The sequence below is a fragment of the Calypte anna genome, chromosome 3 (genome assembly GCF_003957555.1).
Source record: "Calypte anna isolate BGI_N300 chromosome 3, bCalAnn1_v1.p, whole genome shotgun sequence".
NCBI classification, from domain to species: Eukaryota; Metazoa; Chordata; class Aves; order Apodiformes; family Trochilidae; genus Calypte; species Calypte anna.
The window spans coordinates 29,744,674-29,771,418 of record NC_044246.1 but is presented as its reverse complement, the minus strand read 5'-3'; the positions used below and the strand labels follow the sequence as shown (position 1 = coordinate 29,771,418).

Below are 26,745 nucleotides of genomic sequence, written 5' to 3'. Positions count from 1 at the left end.
GTGACAGCTTTTCAGCAGTCCAAAACATTAAATAAATGAGAAATTGTTTAACACTTAAAGTCTCAGGAAAATAATTGCAATCGGAACCAAAAAAGTATAAGCACACATATTTGAAGATGAAAAGTCCTCTCTGATGAGAGTGAAAAGAACCTGCTGAGGTGGATGGAGCTGATGAGTAAGCTATGCTCTCTTGTTGTCTACTGGGAAGGTTTCTTCACTACAGTATTTTGTGGAATTTTCTGACATTGTCCTCTTATAACTGACATAAGTAGAAATGAGGAAATGAGTCGTTTGGGTTTCTTTTACCACCAATCATATACTCTAGAGTTAAGTTTTGATTTACTTTTTATGGGATTAGAGCTCTCAAGGCCACTGTACTAACAGATGTATTAGCATTTTTTACAACACAGTAAACAAGCTTTAGACAGAAATAGAAGCTCAGACTCATAGTGCATGTTATCCCATCTTTCAAGGTGTGTGTTTCCTTGGTTAATTCCAGTGATGTCATAGTCCAAGAATTTTTATGAGAGGTGGCCATGTTAAAAATCACACTGTGAAGTAAACTTGTGCCTGTTGGTTTTCTTGTCTGGATAGAGAAGGATGTGATCCCACAGGTAGCAGAGACGTATTCCTATAGGTCTATGGAACCATCCATGCACCTCCCATTCCTCTGGATGGTTACTCCTCTCAAATAAAAAAATTCATAAGCCTGGCTTATGAATGTCTCTGCTGGCATTTCATGGTCAGGTTTCTTCCTTTTGCACAGATATTTTTTTGAGGAAAAGAAAACTATATTCCTGAAACATAAACCCCAAAGCATTTCTTGATATTAGTTATAAGCAAATTAAAAACATTTACTAGACAAGAGTTCAACCAACTTACCATTCTTCTATGACTTGGATACTCTCCATTTTGGTCGTATGTGTCGGCCTTCCTGCATTGTCTCCTCTATCTTCATTCCTAACAGTGAGGCTGCAATGTAGTACAACACTTTATTTTGTCTAGAGAAAGTCAATTTAGAACAATGACTTCAGTAATGCAAAAAGATATAAACCTATGTAATTTTCCAATCTTACTCCTAATATTTGGAAGAGAAATTTTTTATAAAATTTTTTCCCCTTAATTGTGATTAATATTAATTAACAGCTACTATTAGCATGTTATTTTTTACAGGCTCACAGTTTATCCACTGAAAGATGGACACAAACTTAGAGGTCACTTTTGGAGTGATTTCACTAAGTAAATTGAGAATATTAGTAACAACAAGTGTAGTAAGGGTAGTGGGGATAAGAATATCTGAATTGGACACCAATGAGGCTTTGGTGCCCCTCCAGTTCTGGATGGTTGTTCATTTTTTATGAACATTCCCTTTTTTCTCTCCAGGATATGGTGGTAGTAGATGGCTCAGATACAGAACTTAGTGGGTGGCAGCTCCTTATGATTTCCTCCTCATACCTAAGTTTGCTCTGAATTTCAAAGAGTAGAACTTACTGGCTCTCTCAAAAGAAAGGCATCCATTACCCTCATATTACCACAAGCAAGGAAATGAAAGACTTCCTTTATTTAAGGATGTTACTATTATTATTATTATTTTTAGTTGGTAACTAGCATCACTTATTTTTCTGTAAATATCTTTTTAATCAGATTTACTTTAGTGGTAGCAACTTCCTCTGTGCGTGCTCTGTATGAATGTTCTGGTATTGCCAGTGAAAACACAATTCCTGCTAACTACTGAAATAAAGCACGTTGTGAATGATATAAGTATTCATATAGGAAACCTGTCTCTTATACTTAAGAAGTGGAATGTAATAAAGAGATAGAGATTTCCCTTTATAAGGTATTCCTTGTATGTCCAATTAAGAGAAAAAAAGCAAGCAAAAAAACCCCCCAAAACAAAAAAACCCCTCCCAATCCCAAGAGAGCTCATATTTTGAATGTTGAGAATTCACCATACAGTGATGCTCTCAGTCATCCTAAGTGGTGATATACAAAGCTGCATTGGTGGCATAAGGCTTCTCCTTCCCCCACTAGTCTGAATAACTTCTCCTGAGCTCTAAGGCAAAATCCCAGCTTCGAGACAATTTTAGCACAAATAACTTTTCTTTCTGGACCCTCTGTATTTATGGGTTTCTTCAACACTTTTTTCCAAACATTTGGCTGAGTAAATGTGTGATCTCAAATTCTCCTCTGTAAACAAGAAGTTTAAGTTTCCAGGTAAAGCAGAGCACATATTAAGACTTAAACATTACAAAGACGAACACTTTCAAACAAAGTTGTTTGATACTGGTTGCTCCTTCACTTACCTGCCAAGACCTTAGTTCAGGCCCTTGGTCCTGCTTCCCCTGTTACAGCGTAGGAATGCAGCTCCAGTGCTGCTAAGGTGTTAGGATGTCATCAACTGCTGCAGGAGAAACAACACATCCTGAACTCTGGGGTTGGCAGGTAATAAAGCCCTTCCATCTCCTCTGACCTGTTGCTCATCAGTCTATAGAGGGAGCACCCAGGAAAGCCAATGGGAGTTCCATATACAGGAGGAGAAAAAAAGAGGGACCATCCACTTTCTGTCTTGTAATTTTTAAGTCCGTCCATGTAACTGCTTAGGGTCACCTTTCATCTGGCTGGAGCACAAAGCTGGGGTGAGGGAGAAGAAGCAGGGAAGGCACAAAGCTTCTCTCTCCCTCCCTCCCTCACTTCGTCCCTTCTTCCCTTCCTCCTCTGCAGTCCCTATGTAGAGCAGCATTAGTCTTCTCTGCTGGGTGCAGAGAACTGAGTGTCTTTTGAGTCCACGGAGGACTAACACCAGGGAAGGTGAAAACAGCTTCTGTAGAATGGAAATGTAACAGAGGGTTCACTTGAGTACGTCCAAAAGGGAACCATGCTGCCCGTTTTCTTTCCTTCACCACATGAGCAGCATTTAAGCTATACTGAGATAATTTACTTGTCAGGCAGCAGACATACAGAGTTTGGATGCAGTCTTACTGGAAGTAGAAGGTGACTCATCTGAGAGCAGTTTATTTACACTGATAATTTAATTTGATGTCTGGGATCAAATACTGTTTGTTTGTTTCTTCATGAAAAATCTCTGCTAAACTTAGGAAAACCAACATGGGCTGATGAAGGGTAAATACAAGTAGTGAGTGGAGAGTAAGAAAGAGAAATAGGAAAATGGGCAAGAAAGCCATATCGACTTAATCGTACTTCTTAATCAAAGGAGTAATGGATAGACCCTGTGCCTTTTGATTTTCTATGAGACTACATCTCAGTAAAAAGTTCAGATGGCTGGCTACATGAATGTAGCATGTGGCTTTCTGGTATCTATATCTGGTATATCTATATCTATATGATGTGAGGTACACACATGTTCCTAATTTCTTCATCACAGCACTCATAGCTGGAGTGCACAGGCTGAAGTTAGTCAGAGTTGAAAAACAAAGAAGGCTCTTAAAAAAAAAAGCATCTTACTTGGTTGGAACAATTTCTCAAGATTGGGTATTGTTTTTAAAACTGTACTAAATTTATAATATATCTTGACCTAGCTTCTGCATTATGTTTCCAGTGACAAACACTAGCACAGCATTTCAACTTCTATTTGCCTACATTTGTCAAGGCTGGAGTTCCATCGGATACATTACTTTTGATATGTTTTTCCTGTGAAAGAAACCATCATTTTTATGCAGAAGTATATTCAATTCAGACATGTTCTGTTTTCACTCAAGGAACTGGTTCATGTTCATGTAGAAAAAAAATTAAATATTTACACATTGTGACTGCAAAGCTAATTTGAAACCAGTCTTTAAATAGCTCTGATCACAATAACAGATTGCTACCTTTTACCTCAAGATGACAACACTGCATTGCTATTTGCTATGTTTCTATCTCCAGCTGAAAATATTCTATCTGTTCTCATTTCTCTGTGGAACTGAAGCAGCTGTCAACAGCAAAAACACACTGCATACTTGGAGCTGGTGTCCTTGTTACATTATTCTATTATGGTAGCTAGTTGGCTATGCCAGGAGAATTATGCTGGATGGTGTTAAACTGAACAGAGTAAAAGTAACAGGATGAAGATTAACACAATTACCTTAGTTAAGGCTTGAAGAAGAGGAATCTGAGGATATGCCTTATCAAAAAGTAGTTAAATGAAAGGGAGGTGTTCTAAAGACATCTAATGTAAATTAAAATATATTGTGCTATTTTTATTTATTAGTTGGAGTACATCCAGCAAATATCTTTAACATTTTAAGATGTAAATTACCTATGATAAAAGCACAACACAACAAAACAAAAAAGTGCACACATACAAAAGCCTTAAAAACTGAGACTTTGGGATGTCTAAAGGCAGACTTTAAGTGGAAAACAAAAGCACTGCTACTTTTCTGTTCCTTTGGAAGGTTTGTTCTCCCCATTTTTATGCTGATTTCATTGCTATGGAGGGAGTACTTCAGGAAACACAAGTGGCCTGAACCACATCTACCTCTCAAATATATCTTGGGTTCCTGACTTATACAAAAAAAATTATTTAAAGTTTCTTAAACTACTGCAACAGTATTATTACAAATAATTTCTGTTTGGATCGAGTGCATTTCCTTACTAAAAATTCATAGACTTTATAAGTAAAAATTTTAATGACCAGAAGTACTTGAAGTATACGAATAGAACAAATCACATATAAGGTTAAACTGGTCCAAGTTCCTAGCTGAGAAACCTAGCTGAAAATTTATTTATGCATCTCTTATTATTGGGCTGTTAATATTCATGTTAATATTAATGTTCAGCAATTAAATAATTGTTCTGCTGAGTAATTACTTAACTAAATAAGTATTGCAGGCCACTGGTGCACTGTATGTTAAATAAGCAGAGCTAATTTGATAAAATTATCAAGAGAGTTAGTTGGATTAATTTAAAAAGCAAAAATCTCACTGACTTCCTCCAAGAGTTACCTGCTGGTGGTTTTAACCCTTTTTAAAATTTGTTTAGCATCACTACTGCTGCATTTACCTTCTACTGCTGTTAAGAAAAAAAATCATTTAGAGCTTTGACTTGATCTTTCAGTCTCTGTAAATCCAGTAAACAAACAGTCTTTAATTTCATCCCAAGGCTCAGATTCCCATATACCAGTAGCCTAAATCTGATGAAATAGTGAAATTGCTATTATCACTATGGCAAGAAAATATTCTGCCCACACATGGCTACCACCAGTTACTTTTCACTCTGGTATTTTCTCAGTTATGTGGAGTATATCATAACCACAGTATTTTGCAGTTATGTCTGGCACTGCAGACAATATGATGATTAAAGCCTCTTGCCTTAGTGTTGGTTTTGGTTTTTTTTTTTTGTGTTTCCATGAAGATAAGGAATAGACATCAAACTGGGACACTGTGAACGAGTTGGTAGGCTATTAGATTGCCATGCAGGATCTGTGCTCAGTTCCTGCCTCCTGGCTTCTTAGATACCAGGTTCTGCAGAGCAATGGTTACACATTTTAGACTGAACCTGTGTATGTCACTCAGTAGGGTCATGAGCTCTCTAGCCACCATTGTAAGACAAAAAACTTCCTTATTCCATCCCAAAAGCCACATTATGTCAGTTGCACTTATATCATCTAAAGGCAGGATTTGGTTTTTAGATTAAAATCAGTATTCAGTCAAGATTCTTTGAATAAGAGATATTCTGACTTGTGTCTTTCATTGATCTATCCTTCAAAAGAGTATGTCTCGCTGGCACCATTCTTCATCCTATACTGTTCCTAGGCATTTTTATTCTCATCAGATCATGAGACAAAATATTTTTAGGTCATAGGTCCAAAAGCCAAGGAGATTTTTTCGATGCTCGAGTACAGCTACCAGTGTAAGTGAGCTACAGGCAGGACTGCCATAACTTAAATAACGATAATCTAGTGAATCTAGATTGAATGGAGACTTTCTTAAAAAACAAAAAAACAAAACACCCCTCCCCCCCAAAAATGCAAAAAATCAAGCCTTAGTTGCAATTTCAAAATTCCACTAGTAGATCTAAAATGATCATTCCCCTTACATTTTGACAAACATTGAATTTACCAAATAGATTTATAAAAAAAAGATTTTAAGGGCTGTTTAGAGGAAGAAAACTCCTCCAATAAACTAACTGGTTAGTGCATTCATTCAGGATTTGAAACACTTCCTGTGGGACTGTTGTGGGGTAGATGTCTTTCAAGCTATTCTGAAGCTGTTCCACTTTGGTGAAAAGAATAGAATACTCATTACACAAGGTATAAACAGGAGACTCTTAATGGCAAATCAGTGTGTAATTAATACTTTTAAGCATTTTATACAAAGTGCAATATTTTATACCTCGTTGAAGTGAGAGATGGAAAACAAGAATATATATAAGTTCATTTTCCTGAAACGAAGGGAAGGTGATTTTGAAAACCCTGAGAAAAAGGTGGCCATCAGCCCTACATCGTTCACCAGCTGGGTAAATCCCCTTACTTTTAAATACAAAGTCATTGTGTTCCTCTCTGTCTCCATCCTCTGATTCCTTTACTTCTGTTATAAGTGGCTTAAAGCATGCTACATGAATAGGAATATATTTTTTTTTCTGGTTTTGAATTGCATGCAGAAAAAAATGCATGCCAGTATCTTTTTCATTTCCAATTGCGTTTGAATCTGACCAGGCTTTCTTCAGAGCTGTGGTCCAACAAGCAGACACTGGAAAATCTCTTTTTCTCAGAGCATTGTTCCCAACTTCACCCCTAAATGCTGAGGAAAGCTCTGGTAGAAGTCAGAGATGGATGTGATCCCCACATGCTGTATGACAATGCAACAGACAACTATACTGGCATTTGGTATATTCTTTCATGAAGTCAAAGATAAATTTTTTTGGTGACACCTTCTTTTTCTAACAGCTGGAATATTTAAGGTTGACAGCAGTGAAAACCAGTCAGGGCTGTGTTTTCTTATGGACAGAGGAGCATGATGATTTTCCTGTGCTGTACAAAGCAATATTAATGAAAGTTAACTGCAATATTATCGTGACCCATAATAGCAGCTATGTTAATCTCTAAAGCACTTAGGGTCTTGTCAGTAATGCTACCTTCTATGTCCTTTTCTATGGGACAAAAATAGGCATCCATGAGGGTGAAATGTTAAATAAACAATATTATTGAATATGTTTCTTTGTTGTTAAGCTGAGTAAAGGGTAAAAAAACCTGTTTCTTCTGTTAGAAAAATAATTTGCTTTTTGTTACAATAAATGAATATTTCCAGAATTACTATTTTGAGAAAAATTGAGCTAGAATCATTATTTTTTTGAAGAAGAGGATGCCTTGCACTAGATATTTTTATAGACTCAGGTAAACTTGCCCCTGGCTGTATGAGAAAGAGGATACATCAGCCATCAAGGTCATATTTCTGACCTCTGAGAATTTATCTCCTTGTAAGAACAGAAAGACAGACTTTAGCACTTAGACTATTGTAATAATACCAGTATATGCAAAGCACAGAAGTGCAGAGGGAAACTTCAGTCAAATTAGTGGCACTAAATGAATCCTAGAGAGGAGGCTTGTGTGGACACCTTAAAGTCTGCACAGACAGCATAAGGGATGTGATTTCATTGACGGAAAAAAACTGGAAAAAAAATGTAGCATTCTGATATATCTGCATTGGTTGCCTGCAAGAAACTTTGGAGTGGAACAGTGGTCAAAACCCTTTAAATTCATTTACTCAAAGTGATCAGAATCTAGACTTAGCTCAGCAGAACATGCTAAAAAGAAACAGGTAAAAAAATTGAAGGTCTTTTTTTTTCGACTTAGTGACCATCCTAGTTCTTTAATGAGCAAGATTTACAGATCTTCAGTAAGGAAATGTAGAATATAAAATATTATACTGAAAACAAGTTAGAAATTAAAAGAAAAATAGCTACATCATTCTGAGTAAAAAATAAATTGTCATGTGCTTCAAACTAAATGATGGAGACTGTGTTTAGTAGACTGACACAGGAAAGCAGTCTGTTGGGGAAAAGCCAGCAATCACCATAAGGCTACAATCAGCCTACTTGGCAGTGTCCACTGCAACTATAAACTCCTTTCAAAAAGTCCAGGTACCTGTGGTGCTAAGTCTCCTGAGTGCCAGATTTACATTTGCCTTAGGTTAAAAGATGGTGCAAGACACATGTACAATCCAAATTGATTTTAAAAGCAAAAAAACAAACAAGCATAGACGCCAGCTTGGAATCAGCTGTTTTGGAGTAAAAAAAAAAAAAAAAACGGTATTTGCAAGAATTTATAAACTTGATGGCCAATTTTGCAAGCCTAGTATAAGAAAGAAACAACAACATTTTTTTTTTTTAATAATTCAAGTATTTGCAAAGTTAGCATTCTGAAAATATTGCATTACAGCTGTAATTCTCCAGTATTTCACAGCTTCAGATGGGGTCACAAACCTTCAAGCTCATTTTTCAGCTTACTCTCTGGTCTTATCATTTTGAGCTGTAACCATAAAAGTACTAGTGATAACTGGCTTTTTTTTTTTTTTCCTCATAGACCACAATAAGTCAAACAAAAATGAAACAAATGATAAAAACATGTACTTTGTCTCTTCCTCTGTCTGGAAAGCATTGAGTTTTTTCCTTTCCAGCTATCCTTCATGGATATTTTTTCCAGTCTGCTATGTTGTGTACTTCAGATTTTTTCCCCTTGTTTCCATCTCTTTGTTTGAAGAGCATACAGCTGAGAACCAGCCTGGAACAGACGGGAGGGCACTTGTGTGTGTGCTGTGAATGTGCTTTCAGCTGAAAAGGGTACTGACTACTCAGTGTCCAGCAATAGTAAATGCAGGCAGACTCCTGGCTTCCCTATGCACCTTTCTGCATATCAGAAATCCTTTGGGCTAAAGGGGAGAAAAAAGGTGGAAATTTTCAAGTCTGATTTTTCCTACCCAGTGTGGGTGCAGAAGATGTTTCGCAGGCCATCCCACTGTGGTTTTATAGAGAAGGCAGCTGACTGGAACTGACTTTGTGTTCAACACAGATTTGACAGTTTAAAATAATTTACTTATGAACTGGATGTTTTAGAAAATAGTGTTTGTGGAAAAGCTTAAGACTAATAAAATTTCATAATTTGTTTTGATGGTTTAAAAAAGATTTACCATTACATTTTTAAATGTAATAATCAGTTGACTTGGTTGTCATTCACTGTTAGCAACCATTATTCTAACAAGCCTTTTCAGTGTAATTCTAGTTAATGCAGTCAAATAATAGATTTAAATGAAATATCGTGCTTAACTTCAAAAAGCCCTTTAGAAAAATTACATTCTGTCATGTTTTTCCCAGCAGGCTTTCTGATTACAAGAGAAGAGATTTTCTAATAAGAAAACAGTTCATCAGGAAATCCAGCAGCTATAACTCTTCACTTCATGATACCTGGAGTTTATTAGAACCCCATTTCTCAGAGTCCTGCAAAGGAGTTTGCAGCTTCACCTTTCAATCAGAGTCACTTTTATACTGAGAACTCTGGAGAGAAAGTTGACAAGCAATGCCTTACAGCATCAAAATCCTAAAGCACAGCAAAACCTGCATGTGTTTTCTGGGTTATTTAGAAATATCCTCGCTTGCCTAAACTTGTCTTAAGATTTCTAGAAGAGGCATTGATGGGGTCAAAACTCCATACAGTCAGGTATCTTGGCCTGTTCACTGCCGAGAGCTGACTGTGGGAACAGCTGATAATTCTCTGTCTTTGTTCCATAGCATGCTCTTGCAGTGCTATTTAGACTTTTCTGTGTGAAGGAATAGCCTTTAGCCATGCTAGATATTTGAGAGAGTAGAAGGAAATACCCTTAAAAGCACTATGGATGATCAGGGACCTACCTTTCTTATTGCAAAAATCTGGACCAAGGTCTGTGAATTCTTTTGTTTGAAGGCTTAAGATAAGGCCAGCTCACCATTGTTCAGACCTGTGAACTTCCCCATGAAAAACAAGGAACTTCTCAGACCATCTGAAACTGTATGTTTCTGCTGTACTTCAAAGGTGGGTGAGAGCAGCCTGAATTTCTTACTGCTTTTCAATGCAGGACTTCCTTAATACTGTGTCAGATTCAGTGTAATATGTCAAATTCATTACAGATTAAACTATAAACCACAAAAGAAAAAGTAGATTGGTGGTGATTAAGGGTGAAGGTATCTGGAGCATCTCAGGCTATTAAGGTGTAGTGAGTGAAGCCATTTAGCTCTGTTCTGATAGACCTACTTATGTTGCACTTCTCAGCTTGAGTAAAAGCAGAATTGAATCCAAGTGATCTAGTACCTAAGAGTATAATTATCTCTTTGTTAATGGGAAGTCATGGCCAAGATTTTGGTCTTTATGTAAGATCATTATATAAGGTTATTAAATTGCATCCCACATGCCACTGTGAAGGTAGATCATCCTTACTGAAATATGAATGCTAAGCTACAGTAAGTCAGTGTGTGCTCAGTAGATGTGCTCAGTAAAACAAGTACCTAAAAAGATTTTAGCTAATCTGCAGTGTTCCAATCTATTTCTTTTCCTGTATGTGTAATCATTTAAAATTCTATATATCTAAAATCTGGTAAGCCTTTGTGTTCATATGGGATAGTCTGACTACCAGTCTCTTTTTAGAGCCATGAGTTATATTCTCCTGCTGTATTTTCCATAAAAGTTGAATTCCATATACAATCGGCAGGCAAGCTTTCAAATTAGTTCAAACTCTGCATTTTCCTTTTGGAACTCATGAAGAATTTGGAAGTGAAGCCCTGTAGAATCACTGCTCTTTGCAATGTGATCTTTGATGTAATTTTTATTCTGATTCTTTCTTTTCAAAAAAGTTAAGAAACAGATTGGTAGTACAAAAACTAACCTTCTGGAAACCTCCTAACAAAAAGGACGTTTTTCTAGGATACCTGTAAATTTATTCAGATTTTTTTTGCAGACATTTAAGACCTGAGTTTAATCTTTCCCAAGTTGAACACAGAATCACAGAATGGTTGATGTTGGAAGGGATAGATCTCTGGAGGTCATCTTGTCCACACACCTGCTCAAGCAGGGTGCCTAGGATCACCTCAAATGGATTTTGAGTATCTTCAATGATGGAAACTCTACAACCTATCTGTGTTACTGGGACAGCAGTCGGTCAGCCTCACAAAAGACTACCTGATGTTCAGAGGGAACCTTCTCTGTTTCACTTTGTGCCCACTGTGTCCAGTCCTGTAACTGGGCACCACTGAGAAGAGCCTGGCTCCATCCTCTCTACACCCTCCCTTTAGATATTTATACATATTTATGAGATCCTCATGAGACTTATCTTCTCCAGGACAAACAGTCCAGCTTCTGAGTCTTTCCTCATTGGAGTGGTGCTTCAGTCCCCCATTCATTTTAGTGGCCTTTTTGCTGTATTCTCTCTAATATGTTCAGCTCTCTTAGAATACAGAGTCGAGAACTGGAGACAGTACACCAGGTGTGACCACCAGTACCAGAACCAACACATTTAATACAAATGTACTCAAAAGACAGACTGTGATTGAAGAATATCTTCAAGGGCTACTTAAACAAATGTAATGACATATACATTTCAGGATGACTTCAGAGTGAATGAGGGAAATTTTCTCAAGATCAGTGCAAGCTAAAAGGTATGGGAAAGGACATTGGTCCTTTTAAGGGACAGCCTTGCTGAACTTGCTTTCCTCCTTTGTTCTTGTTTGCCTGATCTAAATTACCCAGGTACAGAGACCGCAGGCATCCAAAGGCAGATGGAAGCTATCACTGTGCACTGTACTTGAGCTTCTGAAATAAAGGACAGTATCTCCTTCAAACCTAGACTGGCACTAAGCAAAAGCTGTAGCTGTGTGGGGAAGGAAAGAGCTAGTGATTTAAAGACATTTGGCTTTCCTAGACTCTTCTTTTTCTCAGATGTATCTTGTTCTTCTGAAAATCTGTAAGAAAATATGCGTTCTGCTGGATTCTACTCTTTAAATAGATTATATTACTTTAAAATAATGACAGCCACACCAGAAGTTATTACAACTCTTGGAAACTTTTAGTCCTTCCTAGGGTAAATCTATTGAGACTGCTGTTCTCATACGTGGAATTTAATTTCTGCATAGGTAAAGCATCTGTGGCTTGCCAAAGTTTTCTTGCCAATGGTTCCTAATGGAGTTGGTCTAGCTGTAGAGCCAGTTTCTGCTTTAGGCAAGATTCAACTCAAGTGTGTATTTCTCGTCAAGTCATGCAATAGATCATTAGTTTGGCTGTCACCCTCATTCCTTCCTTCAGAATAATATCACCATTCATATTCCATCTTGAACAATCAATACATTTAATTACTGACAATCTGCAGGGTCCTTAATCCTGGCTACACCTATTTTGCAAGCAATTCCTTCATATACTTGAGACAATTAAAAGTGGCAGTTTTCTAGTGTTCAAAGAAATAGAAATTGTATTAATTGAAATAGCAACTGGATGAATGAAAGCACTCCAAACCACTAGCAAGCAAGCCTAATGGTGTCACTTAATTCTGATAAATGGGCCTAGATTCAATTTCCATAGTGCTTTTTTTTTTTGTTCATGGTTTGCAGAGATGAAAGTAGCAGAAACAGTAAAGAACGGAGTCTGATTACGGTCACTTCTTTGGTTCCACATATTGAGTTGTACTTTCCAAATGAGAAGAGATACCTGAGAACATTCATACTAAATACACTTTTTCTCTTCCCGTAAGATATAGTCAAGTTCTTCAGCTAAAGAAGACTTTATGAATTTGTAAAGTATAATTTCTACCATGATGTTTATGAAGACTATATGTTATGAAATTACACTGGACCAAATGAGTCTACACTTATCCACAACACAATCAAGTAAGAGAAGGGATCTTCCACTTCACATCTGTCCAACTAAGAACAGGACTGAGAACCAAAGTGCCAGTCTGTGTATGCTGCAGGCATCCCTTTTGATGGATGCTAACTGCTGGTTTCCAGATTTTGTTAGACAAAGTCCCAAACTAGGAAGAACCTTCAACATGCATGTCAAAAGAAACCAAAGATATCCAATGCTCTGTAATGGCTGCTCATCTTCTGCTGGTATCAGGACCTCAAAATCAGCTACTTCAGAATTAGATAGCCAAAATTGCTATCTAGACAAATATATGTGCTATGGAAATATGAAAGCTGGCTAGACAAGATTTGCATCTCCTTTGCCTTTCTGCCTCACATAATGAATGGCTGACCCAGTTTTCAAGTGAGGGGATCTCCATCTTAAAAGTGTTATCTACTAGGGAAGCAAACTAATTTCCATGATACATTCCCTCATTTTTTCTCTTAAAAGCACTAGACATTTATTCCTTCTCTAACTGACATTTTAAACCTATTTAGAATGATACATGGTTAAAACCCAAACCTTTGTAAGATGAAAATTTTGCTGCTAACAGATTTAAGTAGCCTAATTTTTGCCCTTTTGGTTTGGAACTACAGACTGCATATATTCTTGAAGATAAAATGGGCTGGGAGGGTCCTCTGGTCCTAAGGCTGATTGACACCATGTAGCTCCAGACCATAAAGCCCATACCCAAAATAGGGTATCTGCACCTGCACCAGAACATTGCCTAAGACTGTGCACTTTGGATTGGTCAGAACTCTTCTAGAGAGTTAATTAACACTTGCTAACAATTTAACTGCATGGCTGATTGCTCAAGTCCATATTAGACCTTGGCCCTGATTAGCTAGTATAGGCACAGGTGAATTGTTTAATTTGGATTAGATGTTCTTATTGTTGTTTTCACATGTCAAATACTTAAATTTTTATAATAAAAATTCTTATAATAACTTCACGATCAATAAAGTTTGGAAGATTTCCAAGGCCATCTTTGTGCCTTTAAAGTTACATTCCCTATCAACATCAGCTTATATATTGCTCTTGGCCCCATTTTGACCTTTCACATGATTCTCTATTTTTGGGATTTTTCACAGAAGTTACTATGCATGAGTTTGATGCATCTTTGTGTGAATACAAAATTGTCAAATTTTCAATAAGGGAACAAAACAAAACAAACCAAACCTGCCCAAAACCATTTTTTTTTTTTTTTTTTTTTTTTTTTCCCCCCCACGGCAACAATCAAGCCATGCGCTGGTGACAGAAAATCTGTCATGACATGACATTACAAATCTCCCTTCAGCCACTGTTCCACAGACATCAAACAGAATAGCATTTTGGCACAGGCAGGTGGTAAATGGGCATAAGTGGCAAGGGAGAGCCCAGATGCTGATGGTGTGAAGCAATCCATCTCTTAAACAGCCTCAGAGGACACACCAAGCTGCTTTACCCCAGTGGAGTTGATTCTGACATTGCTTTCTCTCCCTCTAGTCTCAAGAGCAGCTGTCCCTGAATAAACTGTGTGCTGAACCAGGACAGAATCAAGATAATTTTCTGAAGTTAACCAGATTTAGTCTGCTATCTCTTTCTAAGGAGCTACTGTCAGCATCTTATGCACAGCTGAATTAAAATGAGCCTTGTGCAACCCCAAATCCCCTCTGAGCATGTATTTATTCTTCAATTTAGAAGGAATGCAGTTCTGATTTTTTCCCTCAAAACAGGAGTACTTTCTGCACATAGATTGATGAAGGTTTCTTATTTTAGTAGCATTACACACATAGGAATCTATGCATGTGGCTTCAGAAACATTTATTGAAAATTTGCTAATAAATTAGTTTTATGTTCTACCTGTTGTCTAACCTGCTTTTTTAATCACAGGTGGATAAAAATGTCACTTAATACATGAGCCTCCATCTCTTAATCAAAATTAAATGAATTTTCAAAGTTTAAAATATTAAGGATAAAGTCCTAATACTAGGAAAGAATTGCCCAGAGAACCCACAGATAGTTTTGATGTTAATGAGGGATTCTGCCACTGGCTTGTGATCAAAGTTATCAGACCAGCTGCATAAGAAGCTACTGCTTCACTCTTTGCAATAAATTTGTATTTTACTATGGGGAGGAATAAATTTTCCTAATCTTGGAAAATTTAAATATTTATCAGTTTACATGGAGTTAAACTCAGTTTATGTTGTTAAGGTTTTTCTAAACCAGACTTCTTCACTGAAAATCAATTTAAAATTATTTTTATATGATGAAGATCTGTGTAAGTGTCTTGTGTATCTTCATGTTTCCACAGTGGCTTCAAGGTAAGGCAGTAGCAGACTGTCTTTGGAAACATTTGCTGAAATAAATCCAGTGTGTAGTTCACAGTTTTCTCCTAGAGAACTGCATGATTTTGGTTTACTCTGCATGTCCCACAAAGCAATGGCCTGCACCAAAGCTGCTTCTGCATGGCAAATGACCCATGGAAGCTGCTGTGGGAGCTGGGGCCTGACAGCTCCTGTCCCTGCTCCAAGGTGTGCAAGACTTCTGCTGCCACAGAGGCAGGTGACAGGAGGCTGAGGAGAAGAAAGAAAGAAGAAAAAAGGTGGTGGACAAGCTTGGAAATAGAGATTTCTGGGTTGTTTTTTAAGCAGGGGAGAGGAGATGTAGAATCATTGAATCACAGAATGGTTAGAGTCGGAAGGGACCTAAAAGATCATTAAGATTCAACCCCCTGCATGGGCAGGGACACCTCCCACTAGACCAGATTGCACAAGGACTCACCCAAACTGGCCTTAAACACTTTCAGGGAGGGGGCATCAATAACCTCCCTAGGAAACCTATTCTACCCTACCCTACCCTAGGAAACCTTACTACCCTCATGGTGAAGAATTTCTTCCTAATATGTAACCTATATCTCCCTTCTTTCAGTTTAAAGCCATTACCCCTTGTCCTATTACTACTGTCTCTAGTGAAAAGCCCCATCCCACCTTTCCTGTAGGCCCCCTTCATGTACTGTATGTAATTGATTAATGTATTTGATGTATTGATGTATTTGTCATGTATTTGTTGAATTTAAAACAGGACTCCATAGTGACCAAAACAGGCTTTCATGAGATCTAACAGGTTAACTTTAAGCTCCCTTCTGTGGTTTCTTACATTAACTTTTGCTTTTTGTCTACTTCATTTCTATAGTTATTTTTGTTTGAAGCAATTATTTCCTGCATTCCCACTTTACTGTATAAGTAGATGCAGGAAGAATTATGGAGAAGTTGCTTGCTGAAGTTAGCATACCTGAGACCTCAGCTAGCATATCTTTGTACCTTGTGGCATCACTTATGTAGAAGAAATGTTCTTTCCTCTTCTGAATGGCAGTGTTTCAAATCTGCTTCACAGGGTGGTGCAGAAAGGGGTCAAAGCTGCCTTTGCTGACCACCTCTGGAGCTCTAGCATAAGGCTCTGTGTTGAAGCACATCCGAGGTATAGTTGTGTTCTGGATCAAGAAGAGAGAAAACTTCCAGGAATTATTAGGCTAACACTGACAATCTGTCCCAGTGTCACAGCAGGGTGCAATCCCAGAGGATGGAAAATTGGGCTGTGATGCCCTGGGAGAGTTGTGTAAACAAGCATGCACAGAGCCACCTGTCCTCAGCCTGCCCTGAAGACTTCCATAAAACTGCAGCAAAATTGCTTGCCCTGTCTATATTATAAACCAGAGTGAGCCTATTAAATCTCATACTCATTAGGAAGACATGCTTCTCCTCTCTGATTTTTTTTACTTTAGAGATCATCCCTTTCATTTGCTTTAAGGGAAACAGAAATGCATTACTTGGTTATTATTTAATAAGTACTGTTAACATAACTTACAAAAGTATGAAAAAAATACTTGACAAGCTATTTATTTTTAGAGTGTTTTCTGCTTGTTTTTCCAAATGCTGAGAATTTAAATTTCTTATTTTAAGTAGCTCAGGGAACACTGAGAGGGCCATTTCTGAAGGACAAAGTATTTAAATCCTTACCCCACATTCACCCCATGGTTCATTCCAGTGACAACAGAAACATTTGCCAGGCAACTTTCTCTCATGGCCTAACTGAGGATATGGGGACTTTAAGACAAGGTGATTTTTCTAGAATATCATATTTGCAGCTTGTGTGACAGGTCATATAATGGATTTCATCCATATTTAAATCCTACCTATCTGGAGAAATAGTGCTTCTTCCCTAAGAAAGCAGCAGTGCTGGCCATTGTGCTATGAGAGAGATGATAGTGTCCCTCAGAATAAATTATTCTCCAGGAAAGAGTGGGAATGTTTTAATCTTTGACCTCTGCAACAGCAAATGATAAAAACATAAGGAAGTCCTGTGATATTTCAAAGTATAAAAAGGCTCAGAATGGAACATCTTTTCCCATTAAATATTTTTTAAAAATATCACCCTCTATTTCAGTAAAATAGAGTACAGTAGCCTGCACTTCTATATTCTGCACTAGAGCACAATAATTCCTGATGCACTTTCCCATATTTGTTTTTCTCATGTGTGACGTTTTGAAAAGGTAAAATGTAGAGAGTTGAGTTCATCTGTTTCAGATGAGTTGTCTTATGTGTTCAGGGAGCAGAAGAATAACTTAAAAATTATGTTTGTAAAAAAAATAAAATGGAAAGCAAAAAGGTAGTTTTGAAAAGTGGTACTTTTGTTTCAAAGATTTTCTTGCTGAAAGCTTTAACAAAATCATGGAGCCTGTGTGACTTTTTTTGTACCAGTCTATGTCTGGTCTGCTCTTAATATAAAAGTTATGTTGTAGACAGGCATGGGAAACAGAATATGGATTTGTTTTTTCCACATTTTTCAAAACATATGGCTATTATTTATTGGATTAAATTGGGTTTTGTTCCATCCTTTCTTTGCTTTCCTCTCCTCCAGATTTTCTAATCTTGTTGAATAAAATAAAGCAGTTAAGACTGTCACCCCAGAGATTATCTTGAGTAGTCGTGCAAAGCTTAGACAAAAATTTTCAATGGCAAGCTAACACTGAAAATGCCAGAAAAAAACCCTATTCATCTCAAAGTACTAGATAGGTGGGAAGTGAAAAAAAAAAAAAGTGTTTTGGCAGGTACCATGCTCACTATCTCTTTGTCATGAGGAGGAAAACATTGAACTCCATAGAAAAAAGACATTAATACAATTTAATTGTCCTTTAAAATTGTCCTGTATCTGCCATCTCACATTCATAGCACAAGTAGCAGAAATATCTTCTTGCGGGCCCAAGTCAACTGCTAAACCCATGCAAGGAAAATGTTCCCTTTAATAAAGAAAAATATTTGTGTAACAAGGCCATCAGGAAGAAGCTTCAGACGTAACTCACAGCAGTCATAGGCAAGCTATAAGCTGGAGGAGAGAGGTTTCTTGCCAAGAGCAACTCTTGTTTACTGCCAAGTTGGCAAATGCCCTATCTTCCTTGGAATCTCTTGGGTGTGGGAAACTCTTCATGGAAGGGTCACAAGGAATCAAATGGCAGGCATAGCTTTTATACAAGGCAGAGCTCAGAGCTGCTGGGCATGTCAGTCCCTTTTCCACAAGAGTCTTCAGCGTTTCTGGTTCCTTTTAAGGTAAAGGCCTCCCAGCTCACACTTTGAATCAAAGTGCAGAAGCAAGTGAAGTGCTGTGATCAACTTCACTTTTCCCCTTTTCATGTCCCCTAGACTCCCATACTGCTAAGGCCACTTGCAGGGCATTTGTTAGGTGCCTTCTGGGCTTTCAGTGCATGGTAAAAGTAGCGAGAGGGGTTACCAAGCATCAGTGTCCCCCAGCTTTAGAACTCACTGAGCACCTTATGAAAGGAGAGGATAAAAAGGGTGGAAGACAAAACCTGCTCTGGGTGGAAGACAAAAGAGGAAACAATATAAAACTGGGAAAATAAACCAACCTCCCTGTGCTAGTGTCTTGAGAGGGTTTTTTTAAGAATGTAATATACGAGTGTTTGCAAGAGAATGACTGGCTTAATGTCTGCTCAGGAAGCTGGAGACTGTTCAAGGTTGGGGAGATGAAATGGCAGGTTTCTATCTTTACCTTGCCAAGCTGAGCTCAAAACTGTAAAGGTGTAGCACTAAATACTAAACACAGATCTCTCTGAAGAAAGACTAATTGAGGAGATTACAGACTGTCCTGTCAGGAGTATTACTGCAAATTTTTCAACTCTCAGGCTTCCGAAGTCACTGAAATGACACCTAGTAAGGAAGCCTTTTCTTCTGTCCTCTATGGGAATTGTGTCTGTGATAGTGTAAGACATAGGGTGAAATTCAGTCCAGCACCTTGGGTGCCTGACTGGTACTTAGATAGTCTAGGGAGGCAGTTTTCCTGAAACAAGTACCTAAGGCCTGGTCAGAGGGGAGTAGGAGGTCCTACAGGAAATGTCCAGAAAGATAAATACCATTGTGGTAAGTAGACAAGCTTTTCCTATTAGGAACTTTAGCAGCATTTTATTTTCTCCGCTGTGGGGGGCTGTTTGCTTCACTATTGATTCCCAGGCGTCAGTTCAGGGCTTAAGCTAGTTGGGAAACAGCCTGATCGTATCTATTGCAATAAAATGGCCAACTTAAGGAGCCTGTTTATCCTCATCTTTTTCAACCTAAGCATACCTCGGTAACCAGCCTTGTTTTGTCCTTGTAAACTGGGCAATTTACTCTCCTGACAATTATTAGTGCCAATGGATGTACTGGGTCTGGCTGGGATGGAGTTAATTTTCTTCATTGCAGTCCATATGGTGCCGTGTTTTGGTTTTGTGACCAAAAGAGTGTTGATAACACACAAATGTTTAAGCTGTTTCTGAACAGTGCTTGCAACAGCATCTAGGATTTCTCTGTTCCTCACTCTGCCCTATCACCTAACATCACCAGAGGTTCTACAGCTGAGACAGCTGATCCCAACTCACCAAAAGAACAGTCCACATCATATGACATTGTGCAAAGCAATAGAAGATGAAGAAAAAGGAGGAGGAGAAGTGGAAGTTCAGAGTTATGCCATTTATCTTCCCAAGTAACCAGCATGCATGGTGAAGCCTTGCTTTCCTAGAAATGGCTGAACTCCTGCCTGCCAGTGGTAAACACTGAATTAATTCCTTGTTTTGGTTTACTTGTGCACACAGCTTTGCTTTATCTATTAAACTGTCTCTATCTCTTTATAACACAGGGTGCAACAGAAGAAAACAAACATCACATGATTCACAAAAGATATTTTTAGAATGATAATGATTTCTCTGGATATATGAACTATTGAATTACCTCTTCCAACGGAAGAAAATGAAAGCTTCTAACTAAAAGCTGATCTACCATCCCCTTATCTCTATGAATGGTGAGGAAGTTGAGGCACTAAGAAGGCAGTGATGAAAGAGCTGTCCTCAGTCACACAGGCTGCTGGGAAAACAGAAGAAAAGCCTCCTAATGTTGACACTGCCAGTTAAAGCATTGTCATCACCACTAATGAACCCAGCAACATTTCCAGAAAGCTATCTCCTGAGAAAATAACATTACTCAAATACAAAGACCTGTGGAACCAGGGAAAGCACATAATTACATTAGGTCCAGAGAACCTGTTACAGTTATTGACTAGACTTCCCTATTAGAGAGAACTATCCTACAGAATTATCTACCTACAGTCCTCTATACAGTAAGTGACTCGTACAATTTGTTTTGTATCTTTTAAAAATAATTCTTGTAGCTTTTAGGGTACAGAGCTGAGGGTAGAATAGTAATCTGCACTGTACCTGGACAGTTCAAATTTACAAAAAAAAAAATGGACACCTGAACCAATTACTTCATTTGAACTGAGATTCTGAAACATTTCATATTGCCTTTTTTCCAAGTTTCAGCCCATCTCTGCTCTAATGGAATCACAGATGATAGATCTGAAAAAGACTTATTACATAACCTGTTCTACCTTTGAAAAACTTGAGTGATGTCACTATCCCCTTTGCTCCATTATTTGACTAAATCCTGAGAAGTATCTTATATTGATAGGCTTTCTCCTTGCTCAGTCTACTTTGCCAAAAAACAAAAACAAAACCTAAAACAAACCCAAAACATCAGGCCCTAAAAACCCCTGAAAGACAGCATATTAAAAAACCCAAACAACACCATAACAATTAACAAAGTAGCTGAAAGGACATGTTACATTTTACAGAAGTAGCTGCTTTAATTTAGATTTACTATGTACAAGCTGTTCAAATATATAATGGTATTGATTCTAAGCAGTGGAGACAGTACAAGGGTCACAAAGCTTCTGAAAGCTTTAAAATATAGTTGTCAAACTAGACTTCTTGAGCTACCAAATGCTCAAAAAAGAAAACCAAAAAACCAAAAAAACCAAAAAAACAGTGTCTTCAAGTTCTAGAAACCAGACTGACAATTTTTTCTCCATTCATATTCCAGTATGCCAGGCAAAAGCCAACCCTAGCTTGACATACATAATGATTGGCTTTATACCCATTCAGTAAAGAAATGTTGTAGCCATAGTGGAAAACTGTATGGAAACATCATCTCAGGAGCTGCTAAAAAAACCAAGCAGAGTTCTAGGAATTGGTAATAAGGAATCAAAAGCAAACACAAAACATGATACACCCATGTCTTGACTACTGCAACAGAGCTATTCACACATCTCAGACAGGAGACAGTAAATTAGGAAAGGCACATAGTGAGACATGAGGTAAGTGGGTGGATAGAAGAGAGAGAGGATAAGCCATGGCCTTGGGCAGTTTCTGTATCACAGAGATTAAACCAGAGAAGACCGTGGAAGAAAAGGCAGATGCATGGAGATATGAGAGAGCTCTATGAAATGTTGATCATCCTGGGAAGAATTATTCAATGTTCTTCACAATCATAAGAACAAGGGGGCATCAAGTATGTTAAAGCAAATAAAAAGGAGTAATAATTGATAGAGTGCACAAGTCCATTGTAGAAATGGGAAATTCTGGATGAGAAAAGTTTAGATGATTTCAGGAATTCACTTCAGAAAAATGGTTTGACAAATTAATGAAAGAAAATTCCAGCAAGGGCTATAAAACACACAGAAATAATCTCTGGGCTAGCAAGACCCTCAGTTGCAGATTGCCAGAAACTGTGGACAGTTTTGCTGTGGGTAGGTTGAGGAGGTGCATGTCCACTTGTTTTATCCTTTCTTTGTGGCATCCGCTACAGGACACCTCCTGATACTGAGCTACATGAGCCTCTGGTCAGGAATAGGATAGCGAATTTTACATCGTGTCTTTGTCACAAAGCAGAGATAACACTGGCAAAACATCCTCTCTTTTCTTCCTGTTTCTTCCACCTCTTCGCTGTATGGATTGAACACATTGCAAAGAAACTTCATAAAAGCATGAGCTCTCACTCATCCTTGCTCAAATATCCTCTGCCTCCAGGTACAACTGGACGTACTAGCCAAGGCAAGTCCACCCTGGTACTGCCTCCAGGATGTGGTATATTGGAAAAAGCTGTCCCACTTGATGCTTGTTGCATACAGGCTGGTTTGTACTCTCAAATACATTGGGGGCAAACAGCCTCAGATTTTAGATTTGGGACAGATGGCTGATTTGAGGGAAATTAAAACAGACACACAAAGGAATGGTCACTCCAAAAAGACTGAATTGTGTATACAACAGGATGCACATACTCTGAGTAGTACTTCATATATCTCAACACTGTGTTAATAAAAGTAAGAAATAAAGACCTGATGCATTTCAAGACACTGAGAAATTAAATTTATTTCTGAAACTGGCTTTAATTCCTTGACTTTCTAAGTGAACTCTGTTTAGGAAGAGACAAGCAGCCACAATTTTTGAGCCTTTTTTCCACTAAAAATACACTACACCATTTAAAAGGAAAAGTGGAATTTAAGGCCTGAATTTTTAGATTTACATAATAAGTCAACAACTAAGTAGTAAAACAGGTCAACATACATTCATATTTATCACTATCTCCCTTTTACCCTCCTGAATGCAGAGAACTGAAATAACAGTACAAGCTGAAAAAACATGTTTTGAATACAAATTATAAAATGTTCAGTATCAAGTCTCAAATTCACATACACAAGTTTCAGAGATGAAATTTCCTCTTTTTGTTATGGTTTAAGTAGGATAAATATAGCTTATATTTACTGTTGTCTCCTCTTTCCCCCTCAAAAGATGTCCAACTGAATCAGGGAATTGTTGAATCAATTTTTTTAAGTGAAATGATAACTTGTGCCTCTTGGCAGCAACCCTGTCCCAGAAATGTGCATGTTCCCAGTGCTTGGCATTTTCCATTCTCATCATTTACCTGTGGTGGATACAGAACCAAATATACTACAGGACATACCATGAACAGCTGCAGCAACAGCACCAACAAAAGCAACATGTGTTGTTGGGCCTTTGGTTTCCAGGTGCTTGGGACACAGCTGATGTTCCTTCATTTTGTGGCTGCTGCCTCTTTCTCATTTCAGCTACTTCAGTGCCCAAGTGGCTATAAGAACACAGACATAAGAGATGTACAGAATTACTACAGACCGTCATAAAGCACATTCACATTTCTACAGCAGTCTCTGATTCTACTGATTCTCACAGCTTGTGGCAACAAAAGCCCATGGCCATCAACTGTGCTGGCCAAGTAATAGTTCTATTGTGTTAAAAGCAGTTTCCAGAAGACCACATTTTCGTGACAAGCTTACGCTACAGTGCCATTGAATCACGTCTATTCTTATCACTTTGGCTGGACTAAAAGGACTGTTTATCACCCTTCTGAACAGCAAGCAACACAGATTGTGTAGCACTTGGTAGAGACTGAGTTGTTCCTTACCATATGACTATCACAGCTCTTTCCATTGTACTCCAAATACAGCAGGATGGTTATTCACATTAAAAAGGAGCTGGAAACTGATATTACTTTTTGACTTCATTGGTCATTGCTGAATCACTGAAATTATATCATGGGCACAAATAGCTGTCTGTTAAAAGTCAATATTATTATAGGTGTCATAACCGGGAGATTTGCTACTTGAGCGTTATTATCTGTAAATAAAATTCATAATAAATATGTATTTCCAAAATATTTTTCCAATTTTGGGACTATTGTCAGGTCACAGAAGATTTACTCACTGTCAGTCTTTCCTAGGTTTTATTAGGCCAAGATATTTTTCTTTCCAGTGATTTACAATATGCAGCTGGAAATAATATTCCATCCATTACTTAGTTTTCAAGAGAAATCAAAACATTTATTGCTAAGTTATGTTATTTAGAAAGGCTTAGATATCTGGAACCTTTTAATAGCTCACATCTTCTTACAAACATTTACAACTTAGAATGAATTCAGTAATTTTGCGTTCAAAAAGTACAGACAGATTACTGTGGGGAGGAGCACAGCTCAAAACAGAATTGGGCAGAAGTTGACCTGGTGTGAGCTGTGCTGCAGGCCCCCAGGGCATCCTGCTGCAGCCAGGAGGGCTGGGGAAAGGCAGGCTCTGGTTGATTTGCCACCTGGATATATCATGCACAGACAATGGAGAGATGTAGTACCCTGTCTACATGCATCCATGCTCTGAGAGTTTGCATTTACATCATTGCTATAACTCCTGAAGTTCTTCTGCTGTTATAGTATCCTTACAGACAGTTTACACACAACATGTAGCAAGGATACTAAAGCTTCAGAACTTGAGCGTAGGCTGCAAAACTCAAGGTTGCTGGTTATTTCAGCTTCTTTCATAGCAAATGTTTCCACGTAGGCTGCCACTGAGTAGAATCAAGTAATTTCTGAAGTATTTGGTCTCTGAGGTCCCTTCCAACCCAGCCAATTCTATGATTCTATGATTCTAAATGAAACAGTGAAGTACCATTTAACTACCGGTGGTGAAGGCTCCTGCTTATGCTATTGATATTACTTCTTATGAATATACATTGCTGAACTATTGTAAACTACAATGAAATACTAAGAAAACACACACCAATTTTTTAATGAAATGGAATCATGCTTTTAACAAGGGACACTTTGACATATTTAAAGCCCTCCCATATTTTTATGATAAAAGGAAAGGAAAAAGGTTGCTGCACAATCTGTAGCTCAGACAGTGAGTGTCAGAGTGGAGTAATTTTCTCCAGACTACACTGCTGAACTTCTGCTGGCTGCACATGAGGCAGTTAAATTATTGCACAGAATAATGAATGGTACTTGCTTCAGCAAGTGCAGTGACTAGTTAAAGGAATTAAACCCAGATATTTTCACAGGGAATGTTTGTTTCTTGTAAGTAAGAGAGAAATTCAAAAAACCTTTGTATAAAACCACTAAATTTATTAATTTCAGAGGCAAGTGAAATTATTCATATTTAGGTATTCAAAGGGATGTAATCTTGGAATGAAAACATCACATGCATTCTACCTGTGTACCTAAAATCATGAATTTAATACACAATTTTAGCTATATATATAAAGTACGCCGTGGCAAGGATCTGTTTCCCTATAAATACCAGAGGGCAGGATGAAGGGTATCCATTCAGATGTGATGGTGACAGATGGTCACTTTGCTGTAGTTTCACAATAACTTTGACAAAGCAGAAATTGCCAGTGCAACTGAAATAAATGTCTCTCTCACGTTTCTTCTGCACAGCTGATAGTCACTGATTCCCTCACCTGAGCTATCTCAGTCTCTGTGCTGGCAGCAGCATGTGTGCAGGTAGTTGGTAAATTGAATAAAAGAGTAGGCATGACTCAAAATTAATCTAAAGGGGAAAGAAAAAAATGAAAAAAAATTTTATCTTGGTTCAAGTCTCAGTTTCATTCACCTTGGGAAGATGTGAGTGTAGAGAAACAAGATAAACCAGGTGCCTCGAGTTGCCAAAGAGTGGGTGTGAGTCCACCTGTGCCTGATTAGGACAGGCCCCCTATTGGGCATGAGCAAGACCAGGGGGCCAATAAAGGTGGGACACACACCCACAGAGGTAGCTCAGCTCACTCTTGCAAGAGGCAATGGAGAAGTCAGCAGCTTGTCGAGCCTTAGGAGCAAGAAAGGCTCTTCCTGCTACATGTGAGCACTTGGGTTGGAGCAAAGGAGGAAACAGAAAACCAGGCAGGCAAGGGGAGTATGGGGACTGCTTCCTTCTGACCTCACTTGTGCTGGCAGAAAGCAATGGGGAATGGATGGGAGCTGTGCAGCTGCAGAAAGGGAAAACCTAAAACTGTAATTCCCAACATACAGCACATGGCTTGTTGGGAAGGTGGAGTCAGAAGTGTGGCTTCACACGAATAGTTCATGTTCTCAACCCTGCCCAGCAACCTCTACAACTTTAAATTCTCCAGTGTTCATTTTTCTGTATGGATTACCATGGCCAACTGTTTCAGAGACCTGCAAGTCTGGCAGTGCATACTAGCAACAGGAGTTGGGAGAAAAAAACATGGATCTTCATTGAAGAGCATTTCATGAGTCAGAGCTTTTTCCTCCAGGGCTGCTCAGAGCCCACAGGCTGGACAGTGTCCATAGTGGGAGTACTTGCTTTGCTATGCTGACTTTACTCTAGAGTACAGGGAGAGACATGATCCATCCTCTTTCTGACCATGCATTTTTTAGAGGAGGAAGAGGACAGTCCTGCAGTCTTTGATCTCAGGTGCAGTTATATTTATCTATTTAGGCTGCATTTCATAAGAAAACAACAACAACAAAAGAACAACCTCCCCTAGATCCTTTGTGCTTACATCCAGGGAGAGTTTGCATTCTAATCTTGATACAGCGTGTTTGTCTACTTGAGGATAAAACATTAATTTTAATGCAAGGTAAGTGTAGTGAAATGAGGCAACCAGGTGCCACTAATTACCAGGTAGTGGCATGAGCTTGTGTTAAGCCCACCTGTGCCTGATTAGGGGGCCAATAAAAGGTGAGGCCTGAAGGACAGGCTCAGCTCATGCT

General features: G+C 38.3%; 1 protein-coding gene across 1 annotated transcript in view; it reads right to left on the bottom strand.

The window, feature by feature from the left end:
* RGS17 (regulator of G protein signaling 17) overlaps window positions 1-26,225 on the bottom strand; it is a 31,278-nt gene extending 5,053 nt beyond the window's left edge. The window contains exons 1-3 of the mRNA XM_008496903.2: window positions 26,151-26,225; window positions 23,176-23,321; window positions 883-972 (exon numbers count right to left, since the gene is read on the bottom strand). Coding sequence (XP_008495125.2) covers window positions 883-972; window positions 23,176-23,321; window positions 26,151-26,207 — 293 coding nt within the window. The 5' untranslated portion in view covers window positions 26,208-26,225. The remainder of the gene's footprint in view (window positions 1-882; window positions 973-23,175; window positions 23,322-26,150) is intronic.
* Window positions 26,226-26,745: the final 520 nt, after the last annotated feature.